Source organism: Abramis brama (assembly GCF_963993115.1).
Source record: "Abramis brama genome assembly, chromosome: 13".
Taxonomy (NCBI): Eukaryota; Metazoa; Chordata; class Actinopteri; order Cypriniformes; family Leuciscidae; genus Abramis; species Abramis brama.
In genome coordinates this window covers 2,653,658-2,665,685 of record NC_139975.1, presented here as the reverse complement: position 1 = coordinate 2,665,685, position 12,028 = coordinate 2,653,658, and the positions used below count along the sequence as shown (strand labels likewise).

At 38.1% G+C, this 12,028-nt stretch overlaps 1 protein-coding gene across 2 annotated transcripts; it reads right to left on the bottom strand.

Annotated features, from left to right (window-relative positions):
* Positions 1 to 4,852: 4,852 nt before the first annotated feature.
* On the bottom strand, positions 4,853 to 8,049 carry LOC311095515 (uncharacterized protein). 2 transcript variants are annotated; one of them, XM_084134048.1, is made up of 4 exons: positions 7,882 to 8,049; positions 5,638 to 5,973; positions 5,317 to 5,436; positions 4,853 to 5,233 (listed from the first exon to the last, which is right to left on the bottom strand). In XM_084134048.1, exons 1-4 carry the CDS (start codon positions 7,925 to 7,927, stop codon positions 5,160 to 5,162), a joined length of 576 nt encoding a protein of 191 aa, XP_083990174.1. In that variant the 5' UTR covers positions 7,928 to 8,049; the 3' UTR covers positions 4,853 to 5,159. The 2 variants fall into 2 exon arrangements, with proteins under 2 accessions (XP_083990174.1, XP_083990175.1); XM_084134049.1 differs by having other exon boundaries at positions 5,024 to 5,233; positions 5,317 to 5,418.
* Positions 8,050 to 12,028: the final 3,979 nt, after the last annotated feature.

Below are 12,028 nucleotides of genomic sequence, written 5' to 3'. Positions count from 1 at the left end.
TATTAAAATGTTTAATATTTTTATATAATATTTAATCGAAAAGAGGCAGGGTTGTGTTTTATATTTCGTTTTGTTATAAATAGGCTAACGTTATATGCAGTGAATATAATCAATATGCGTTGCCTGAACCACATTTGTGTGGCTATAATGTTTAAGATTTCTTTGAATGAAAACGAAAAGAGGCAATGTGGTGTTTTATAACATATTTAGTTTTATTGTTGCCTAAAATATACATACAGAGATAACCGGAGTAGCAGAGCGAGCTGAGTGACGCGCGCTGTTCCATTTGCAGAATTACCGGACTCGCGTGCTCGGGAGTCATTCTCCTGAGTCGGACTTGGCAATTAAGTCCGAACTTTACGTACTTGCTATCGAGAAACGCCTAATGTCTGCGCTTGGCTTCTTGTGACAAACACGCCGAGAAGCAAGAACAAGATCTGCTGTATGTCATCCATTGTTGTTTATGTTGCTTTCTTCGCGCGAAAATGACGTCGTTCCAGTCTCACACAAAGCCCGCCCTTTTACCCATATATGGATTGGCCAGAAGGTGGGCTGGGTTAGGATTTCCCAAGATTTTCCAAGATGGCGCCGCCCATTCCCCCCATAAACGGCCTCAAAACCGTTCTACAGAAAGTCTATGGGTGACGTCACAGACGCTTTGTCCATATTTTTTACAGTCTATGGGCGGAACCTTTACATGAGCTTCAGATTCTCTGGTAATAACAATACAGGCCAATCTCACTCATCCAGAATCCCAGAATAACCAGAGGGTTGTTCCATAAAAGACGCTTAGAAAAGCGGGGATTAAACTCCAAAACCGGACTTGAATGAGCCTAACAAATAAGTTGGGGCTAAAGTGGTTCCATAAAAGATAATTGAAGTTCACGCAATCTCACTAATTTGATCCAGGTTTATCAAGTCTAGATAACTGCGTGTGCACGCGTTTCTGAAGCAGCCCTAGAGGTCGATCGTGGATCAAATCGATCTACCATCAAACAGCGTATATTTGGTGCTATTTTATGCGTTTGTGACATGTTTTTTTTTTTTTCCTCAGTGCAAACCTTACATTTTACAGTTATATTCTCCATCTGTAAATGTTAGAAAGTCGTGCAAATGTATCCATTTTGCTGCAAATCTTCATATTGAACGAGCGCTCAATAGGAGTGCAATAATTCTGACTAAAATATACATTTTGCTTGGAAAATTAATATGCGATATTTTATAACACTAGAAATATCTTCTAATTATAATAATTTATCTTTAGGATGTTGGATAAGTTGCAGTGAACTTCTAGCGAACAGAAGTTCTTAAGTGAACAGAAGTAGCCTAATTCAGGGAAGATTTTTTTAAAGAAACTAAATATATAAAGATACAAAATAATGTTTTGGGTATAGGACCTATGCTACTTAATAAAGATGATGTATACTTATTTAGAATGCTGAGAATTACAGCTTTTAATGCAGTAATTTTTTGGAGAAAGCAAGAATCCCCAGTTTTAAATGAGTAGATTTAGTTTCTAAAGTACATTATGGAGAGGATAACATGAAATTAAGAGCAAATGTATACATTTTGAAAAGATATGTGCAACTCTAAAATCAAATAATATTCCATAAAATAAAGGAATATATATTAGCCTACATTAACTACATTTTTATATAACCCTCCCTCCCTTTTATTTCTAGTTATTTATTATTTTATTTATTTACTTACTTAATATTGAATATTTGATATTCAAATAATATTACTTGAACAACTATTAGGAATTATGTGTCATTATAAGAGTTTGATATAATATATGTGATATATGTATATATGTATATATATGTGAATGTTAAATTTTTATTAATATTTATTAATTGTTTTTTGTCTTTTACCCCTTAAATCATATGTAAAATTGTCTAACTATGTACTTTTTGGTTATTGTTCTAATCATGTGTTTTTTAGGCTATGGGTTGGTGGGTATTATCACAAAAGAAAAAAAGTAGAAGGAAAAATAAGGAATATTTATTGGGGGAAAATATGATGTATTGATGAACTGTCAATTTGTATAATTGTGTTAAATGTGTTTGAATTGAAAGACATAATAAAGTACATAATAAATATATATATATATATATACAGTGAGGAAAATAAGTATTTGAACACCCTGCTATTTTGCAAGTTCTCCCACTTAGAAATCATGGAGGGGTCTGAAATTGTCATCGTAGTTGCATGTCCACTGTGAGAGACATAATCTAAAAAAAAAAAATCCAGAAATCACAATGTATTATTTTTTAACTATTTATTTGTATGATACAGCTGCAAATAAGTATTTGAACACCTGAGAAAGTCAATGTTAATATTTGGTACAGTAGCCTTTGTTTGCAATTACAGAGGTCAAACGTTTCCTGTAGTTTTTCACCAGGTTTGCACACACTGCAGGAGGGATTTTGGCCCACTCCTCCACACAGATCTTCTCTAGATCAGTCAGGTTTCTGGGCTGTCGCTGAGAAACACGGAGTTTGAGCTCCCTCCAAAGATTCTCTATTGGGTTTAGGTCTGGAGACTGGCTAGGCCACGCCAGAACCTTGATATGCTTCTTACAGAGCCACTCCTTGGTTATCCTGGCTGTGTGCTTCGGGTCATTGTCATGTTGGAAGACCCAGCCTCAACCCATCTTCAGTGCTCTAACTGAGGGAAGGAGGTTGTTCCCCAAAATCTCGCAATACATGGCCCCGGTCATCCTCTCCTTAATACAGTGCAGTCGCCCTGTCCCATGTGCAGAAAAACACCCCCAAAGCATGATGCTACCACCCCCATGCTTCACAGTAGGGATGGTGTTCTTGGGATGGTACTCATCATTCTTCTTCCTCCAAACACGTTTAGTGGAATTATGACCAAAAAGTTCTATTTTGGTCTCATCTGACCACATGACTTTCTCCCATGACTCCTCTGGATCATCCAAATGGTCATTGGCAAACTTAAGACGGGCCTTGACATGTGCTGGTTTAAGCAGGGGAACCTTCCGTGCCACGCATGATTTCAAACCATGACGTCTTAGTGTATTACCAACAGTAACCTTGGAAACGGTGGTCCCAGCTCTTTTCAGGTCATTGACCAGCTCCTCCCGTGTAGTTCTGGGCTGATTTCTCACCTTTCTTAGGATCATTGAGACCCCACGAGGTGAGATCTTGCATGGAGCCCCAGTCCGAGGGAGATTGACAGTCATGTTTAGCTTCTTCCATTTTCTAATGATTGCTCCAACAGTGGACCTTTTTTCACCAAGCTGCTTGGCAATTTCCCCGTAGCCCTTTCCAGCCTTGTGGAGGTGTACAATTGTGTCTCTAGTGTCGTTGGACAGCTCTTTGGTCTTGGCCATGTTAGTAGTTGGATTCTTACTGATTGTATGGGGTGGACAGGTGTCTTTATGCAGCTAACGACCTCAAACAGGAGCATCTAATTTAGGATAATAAATGGAGTGGAGGTGGACATTTTAAAGGCAGACTAACAGGTCTTTGAGGGTCAGAATTCTAGCTGATAGACAGGTGTTCAAATACTTATTTGCAGCTGTATCATACAAATAAATAGTTAAAAAATCATACATTGTGATTTCTAGATTTTTTTTTTTTAGATTATGTCTCTCACAGTGGACATGCACCTACGATGACAATTTCAGACCCCTCCATAATTTCCAAGTGGGAGAACTTGCAAAATAGCAGGGTGTTCAAATGCTTATTTTCCTCACTGGGTGTATATATATATATATATATATATATATGCTAAAATATTTGTTATTTGGACATTAGATGTGCCTTATTTAGAATTTTAAACCTACAAGTGTATTTTTATGATAGCAATAACTGTAAAGGGACTATTGTAATGGGGTAAATCAAATGTAGGCTAATATACTGTCAATTACTAAGCTCAGATTCATCTTACCAGTTAAAATTTATACTGTGCTTTTGTAATTATTTATTTTTAATTTTGTGATTTTAACTTCTGCATTACACATTACAAAGCTTTTTTTTAGATTGTGTTCTAATGTTCTTCTAATCATAAACGTACTACAGCTGGCAAACAAAACCAGAGAGAAATGTATTCATAAATCTTTAAAACAATCTAATTAAATCTTGGGCACAAAACATTCAGCCAGTAAAAAAAGAAAACCTGTAGTATATATATTGTATTTAGGCCTATATATATATATATATATATATATATATATATATATATATATAGGTCTATATTGTCTAATTTATCATTGTAGCCTTATTTAAGTTGATTTTCTGTATACTGTATTTATTTTTGGACTAATAGTGGTTAATAAAGTCCAATAATATATGAGAGAGTGTCAGTGGTATGAGAGAGTGTCAGTGGTAATATCATTGTGTTCTTGTTACATTGATCATCTCATCATCATGTTTAACTTTTACCCACGTTGACACAGTTCCTGAGGTCTTTATAAGACAGCGGTGACATGTTCTGGTCAATAGTGTTCAGTGCTCGTCTGTGCTCAACCACAGAACAGCTTCAGGCTTTGCTGGATCTTCTGCCATTGCGGTAGAACTGGTCACTGTTGTCGCTTGTGAAACCAAATGTCGGCTGGTGTGTGTAAACGTGCAGATTAAGGGCCGGTAATATTATAATAAGATCCTCTTCATACGTCAGAAGGGGAGTGAAGTCTCATCAGATTATTTTTTGACATGCTTGCAGAGAAAGGCTCTCCAGAACACAGTTACTGGGTTTCATTTTTCACGTTTTCTGGGTTGGTAGAAGCACTGGGACCCGATTATAGCACTTAAACATGGAAAAAGTCAGATTTTCATGATATGTCCCCTTTAATAAATAAAAACGTGGCGTTTGACTGGAAATAGTTTCATTTCAAAGCATTTTATTTTCATTTAACTCAATACCAAAGTTCATCTTAAATTCAACACAGATTATTTACAATCTTTAAAGAACGATGTGTTTAGCAATATTCTATAATGACAAAGATCTTGTGAAGAAAAATGCATGTGGCTAAACATGTTATTAAAGTAATCTTTAGGAACAGCTAAAACATCTAAACAGACGCTGTAAAAGAAATCAGCCAAAGTCAACAGACTACAGTAAAAGACCACATGACTCCAGATGTGTAAAATGATTTCTCATAGATGTGACGAGATCTGCTGCTGAGATCTTTAATCTTCTTCTGTGTCTTCATGTCCTTCTCTAAATCTTCTCATTCGCACGTTTTGATCTTCCTGTTTCTTTCCTAAAAGCATCAGATTCTCATCATCTTCACACTCTTATTATTTGCATGTCAAATCCATAGTGATGATGATAAATGTGTCTGACCTGACGTGAGTCTCATGTAGATGTGAAAACCTCCTAATAGACCCAACAGAACCATCATCTGAAAACACCAGACCAGCACATGCACTACAGATGATGAACTCTCTGAACACAACACAGACCCTGAACACAACACAGACACATCAATCTGTCAATCAATCAATCAATCAATCAATCAATCAATCTATCTATCTATCTATCTATCTATCTATCTATCTATCTATCTATATAAAGGAATGAGGACATTAAAAAAAAACATTCACAGAGAATCGAGATCTTTGAGAACATGAGATTGTAATGAGTCTGATGAGAGAGTTACTGTACCTTCAACAGTCACTTGTAGATATTCAGATGTTATTTTGCCGTTTGAGTCATAGACTTCTAAACTGTAATTCCCTGAATCTGCTCTGATCACAGTGTTTATTATCAGAATCCCATAATTGACTGACACTTCATCATGTCTGTTATTGAAGAGATCACATTCATCCTTATTTATCCTGTCATTCTTTATTTTACAGACTGGATCATCTTGTGTGTTGTAGTTTATCTTTTGTATCTTCAGGTCATTTTTACTAGCGTCCACCATCATCAGACTGAGTTTGTCTCCGAGAACAGCGTAACAGGGACCAGACTGATGAAAACTGCAGTTAAACTCCAGACCTGAAGAACAAAACACACACACACACACACACACACACACACACGCACGCACACACACACACGCACACACACACATTATTATAAATTAAAATATTACACAAATATTCGTAGAATTTTATAGGATCCTTGAGATACATTTTTGATCAGTTTTCCATGAAGTTTTAAGTGTGTATATTTTCTAAAAACTAATATTGTAACTTTGAGGAGTACACTAAGATACTCTAAGAACATTCACCAATATCTTACTTAGAATTTTCTTAACTTTGTACTTAATAAACTTCCTAAGAAAAGTCTACGTCGGATTCATGACATGTTCTTAAACAACAGAATTGTTCGCACTTGTTCTTAGGATTGATGAATCCCACGTCTTCGTAATTGAAAGCGTGTGCCAGTTGTTCCTAATTAGCATAAGAAAACGTCCCGCAAATTCCCATATAAGGACATGACACTTCAGGGCTGTGTGCAAGAAAAGTTGGAGAATGTCCAAAAGACGCACAGATCACCGAACTAATATACATAATATTTGATTTAATCAGCTTAATTGCTGATGTAAATTGCAGTGTTAGTGTTTCTTTGCATACTATGATTTTTTTTCCAACAAATTATCAGAAATACATTACAGTACAATACTATCATTGTAAAATTGTAGAACTGAATAAAATGCAGTAAACAATTATTTGGTTTTCATCATTCAAACGAGCCGCTATTTAGTTTTCTTATTTAATGACCGACAATTTTGTCATAATAATAATTTTGGCATAAGGCTTATTAGACTATAGCCTGGAATGTCTGATTTACGCACTGTTACAAATTTTATTTTTTTTGGTCATAATGACATTTGAGTTCATGATTTTAATGTTGTTTTTTTGTGGCAGACTAAATATTAATGACAGACTGTTGATCTTTGAATAAAAATATGTTTGGTTCAGGTGTGAAAATTCATTTTATTATAGGCTATGTAGTCAAATATCATAGTAGGACTACCCCCCCCCCCCCCCCCCCCCCCCCCCCCCCCCCCGTTCGTCCAAAACCTCCCCAAACAACCCCCCCACCCCCGTCCCGAATTTCAGCCAATCTCATCTGGTCACCCTAAACGAGCGTAAGAGTGCTCTTGAGTGTGCGTAGATTTTGCTCTTTCGTAAAGACAAATCCAAGATAAGAAAACATTAGTATATATACATTAGTGAATATCAGAATCTTCATACTTAAGTGGGGTTTAAGAACACATTTCTTCGTAAGAACGGTTGGTGAGTGAGGCCCATGAGAGAGAGAGAGAGAGAGAGAGGGAGAGAGAGAGAGAGAGAGGAGAGAGAGAGCGAGGAGAGAGAGAGAGAGAGAGAGAGAGAGAGAGGGAGAGAGAGAGCAAGGAGAGAGAGAGAGAGTGAGCAAGGAGAGAGAGAGAGAGTGAGAGAGAGAGAGAGAGAGAGAGAGGGAGAGGGAGAGGGAGAGGGAGAGGGAGAGGGAGAGGGAGAGGGAGAGAGAGAGAGAGAGAGAGAGAGAGAGGGGAAGGAAGCAGCAGAAAACCAAATGCATGTTTGATCTGTTTTGACTGAAAGCAACTTGCACTAAAATGTCTTAAATATGTCAGTGCCATTGTTCTGTCTGGAGATGCACACCAGTTTTCGGATCTGTGGTGGATCTTTTTGGTGTGCATCTCCACATGGTGGTCACATCATCTGCAGTTTTTTTTTTCTAAGGCACGTTTATAAAAGTTACTTAAATGCCCTATCTGAACTAAAGCCTAATCCTGGCTTAATCTAAGCCCTGTCTGTGAAACCAAGCTTTAAACACTTAAAACAGACTCAATTACTAGATCCTGCAGTTTATGGAAAAACTCTTACAGTAATATTACAGTGTTTTCATGTCAGAGCTTCATCATCAGAGAGTTTGAGCAGAAAGTCGACTCACATGCAGCAGTTTTCAGCATCAGCATCAGTCCAAAGATGAGCATCATTTCTAGAGTCCAGAAGAGCCAGTAATCCAGCAGAAGAGAGAAGATGTTTCTTCAGTCACACGATCGCTAGAAGAGCCGCTGACACTCGTCTGTGCTCACCGTATATAAAGACTACTCCGCACTTTCTGAGAGAAAAGGAAGTTCACATCATTTACTGGAAAACTTGGTTTAAGGTCTTGCACAAGGACACAAAAAATAACATGTATGTTTCATCACTGCCCAGACAGCATGGTAACATTGATTCAATTCAGTGAGTCTTTGTTTATGAGTACAAGATCTTGCAGGCATATATCTGTGCAAAACACTACTGGGTGTTTCCCAATCAGTGGGGCGTTTCAGTTCATGATGGGCACTTTCAATGGTGTTTCCTCATTTGCTCTAATACACTGGGGGTTTGGTTTAGGGGTGGGTCCTCATGATTTTAGCAAGTCTTTTGAAAAATGGTTGAAAAACACCAAATGTAGTTTGAAAATTGGCACTAATTGGTATACGCCCATTTTGGTTTTGCATGTGGGCTTCTCAGTAGTCTACTGCTTCCTTATTAGAGAGAAAACATAGGTGCATCCTATACAGAAGTGTTGTTTGTTGAAGCACCTGACATACATGACTTCTCAAGCACAGTTTCAAATGGTGCATCTACCTTATTTCTCTCTTCCTTTGTTTTGCGTGCTTATTTGCGTATGATTTGTATTGTTACTCACTGTAATTAGACACATTAAAAAGTTATTAACTCTTTGAATAAAGCATCTATTTTTCTACATTCTTAAAAAATGCATCTTGCTTCTAGTAAAGTTTATTAGTAATTTCCTGACTAAAGTTCTAACGTCATTTAACAGATTTCTTGAAGTGCAGGAGACATGAACATGAGCAAGAAAGTTACACTGCAAACATAACCCATGTCTTGCATCCGTCAGTGCTTGCATGCAGAGCACATTGCTCCTTTAGAGTGAAGTGAAGGCAGATGAAGATGGACAATAAAAAAAGAGAGAAGCACCCTCCTGATAATGCTGACATTGATTATACACTGAGTTGATGTCGACAGCATAATCACCTGACCTGGGACTTATCACTGCTTAATCAGGTAATCATTCATATTCCTGAATCTGTATTCAATTTGAGAAATGTAACTGATTTCCATTCAGTTTAGCTTGTTTCCACTGAAACACAATAACAAAAAACATCTCGTGTTCATTAAGAAAGTGACTGACATGGCTATTTTGTGATATTTAAAGAGATTAAGGTCTACATAAGGTGAATCTGCAGCTTCAAAGGGATAGTTCAGCCCGAAATGAAAATTCTGTCATCATTTATTCACCCTCAAGTTGTTCCAAACCTGTATGAATTTCTTTCTTCTGCTGAACACAAAAGATGATAGAGTGAAGAATGTTGGTAACCAGACGGGTTATCAACGGCCATCGTCAACTTTCTGGTTACCAACATTCTTTAAAATATCTTATTTTGTGTTCAACAGAAGAAACTCATACAGGTTTGGAACAACTTGAGGGTGAGTAAATGACAACAGATTTCATTTCGAGCTGAACTATACCTTTAAAGAAATTTTCATTGAAAGAAAACTAAGTTCTTTTATTCTAAAAAAAAAAAACTTGTTATTTGAATGCTATGTAGTTTCACAGAAAATGAACTGAGATATAGTTAATGACTATAGCTCTTAGGTGTTTGTTCCTCTTCATGAAGAGTTTAGCTCCAACACCTGCCTGTAGTGTTCATTGATCCTAATGACCTTGATTAGCTGTCTCAGGTGTGTTTAATTAGGGCTGGAGATAAAATCGGACATCCCTGCCATAGTGCTTTCTTTTGATGTTAAAGCATTAATAGATTTTAGAAAAATAGATTAAATAAACAGAATTTAACAATACTATAATCATAGTTAGATTTTTTTGTGTTCAGTGACTTTTTTTCTAAAGTGAATCATATTGTGAGTAACATTATGTTTTGAGTAACAACCCAAAGGAAAAGAGGCAGTATTCTGATGTTAGACAGATTTTTATAAAAACCTGAACTGTTGGACCACCTAGTTATGACTTTAGTTATGACATCAGACTTCTGAAGCCAATTTTATTTTTTTAAAGGTTGAAATGCTTTTGTCCTATTTCTCCCCCTTTCTTTTTTTAAAGAATGATATTTTAATATATTTTTTTGTCATTGATGATTGAACAAAATAAATTGACTCAACTGCTGGAAAGGTGTCATTTATATTTTAAAAGGTTTTCGCCAAATTTTGAAATGGTCAGGAATTTGTTGATGCATCTTACGTTGATTCAACAATATTACCATTGATTATTTTTGTTAATTTCAGTTTTGATTTAGCATCGGTGATGTAGAATCAAGTAATGTTGATTCAATAGCATTACCATTGATTTTTGTTCAACATATTTTCAACATTAACTGAGGGTGCAAAAGTGATGTTGATAAAATATCACTTTGTAATGTTGAAGCAATATTAACACCATTGATTTGTGTTTGAAACCTGAACATTATTTCAATATTAACCGAGGGTGCAAGAGTGATGCTAAAGCAACATCGCTTTCTAACGTCATTTCAATGTAATCAGTGTTGACGCATCAACACTGACTCAACATTGTTTCAATGGTTACATGCTATCTGGGTGAGCATCGACCGCAAGTAAAATGTCTTTGATGATGAGTAGATGAACAAACCGTCTACTAAAGAAAACATCTGTCATGATTTGCACGTCTTCTAACAACTTTTACCCAAGTTTGAATCAACGTGTCCTGGAACAAAATCATAATGGATGATGTTCCCTTTTATTTTCACTAACAATTGAAAATGTATCTTCAGGAGTTTGTCTAGGATATCTAAAGCATTTCACTCAATGGAGACACAATTGAGGAACCTGATGTCAAAGTTTAAATTTGTAAGTTGTTACATTTGCAACATTTCCTTTCAACTGATTATTGGTGTTGTGTGATGGCGTAGTGTGTGACGGCACACCTGGAAGCTACAAAGGGACGCCGGCACACAACAGCGTTAGCTTTCGCTCTTCAGCAAGCGCTCTCTGTTGTGTGAAACTGTCTATTTGGTGTTGTTTGTGAATATTATATCAAAAGAAAAAAGAAATGGCAAGCGAGCAGTTTAAGCAGTGTGTGCATCCCGACCCTTGTTTTATTACGGGTGGGGACACACATGAGATGTGTGTTTACTGCATGGGAGCGCAGCACGCCCGGGCTTGCGGCCACTGTGAAGCACTACCGATCAGAGTCCTGCGCTCCCGCCTGGCTGTATCTGACGAAGCCGGCCAGGCTCGCGCTCCCCGCGGTTCGGGTGGCTCAGATCGTGGGGCTCGCAAAGAGAGAGCCATGGGTCCTGCGCACTGTAGAAAAGGGGTACAGGCTACAGTTCCAGGTTCGCCCACCGAAGTTCAACGGGGTGATCTGGACTGCAGTGGACCCAGAGCAGGGTTGAGTGTTAGAACAGGTAGTTTACTCGCTGCTGGCAAAGGAGGCCATAGAGTATGTTCCTCCACCAGACAGGGAGTCCGGGTTCTACAGCCGGTGCTTCATAGTTCCAAAGAAGGATAGAGGGTTGCGTCCAATTTTAGATCTAAGACATCTGAATTGGTCTCTGAGGAGGTTCAGGTTCAAGATGCTCACCATTCCTATTATTGTGAACCAAATCAGGTCCGAGGACTGGTTTGTCATGATAGATCTAAAGGATGCATACTTCCACGTCTCCATCCTTCCATTCCACAGGAAGTTCCTGAGGTTCGCTTTCGGGAGCGAAGCGTACCAATATCGGATTCTCCCATTTGGCCTAGCACTCTCCCCTCGCACCCTCACCAAGTGCATGGATGCAGCCCTGGCCCCGCTGAGACTCCAGGGCATCCGTGTACTAAATTACATCGACGACTGGCTCGTTTTGGCCCAGTCTCGAGATCTGGCAGTTCGGCATCGAGATGTCGTCCTTGGCCATATTCAGAGCTTGGGGTTGAGACTCAACCCGGAAAAGAGCGTGTTGACGCCCGCGCAGAGGACTACGTTCCTGGGGGTGGTGTGGGACTCGACTACGATGCAGGCATGAATGTCTCCTGCACGTCTGGAGTCTATCCTGGCCATGGTGACC

Excerpts from the sequence above, each read along its gene's own strand:
- LOC311095515 (XM_084134048.1), bottom strand. The coding sequence starts at position 7,927 with ATGATGCTCATCTTTGGACTGATGCTGATGCTGAAAACTGCTGCAT. Across the intron at positions 5,437-5,637 it reads TCTACAAGTGACTGTTGAAG|GGTCTGTGTTGTGTTCAGAG; the intron begins GTACAGTAACTC and ends TGTTGTGTTCAG. Across the intron at positions 5,234-5,316 it reads CTACATGAGACTCACGTCAG|GAAAGAAACAGGAAGATCAA; the intron begins GTCAGACACATT and ends TGATGCTTTTAG.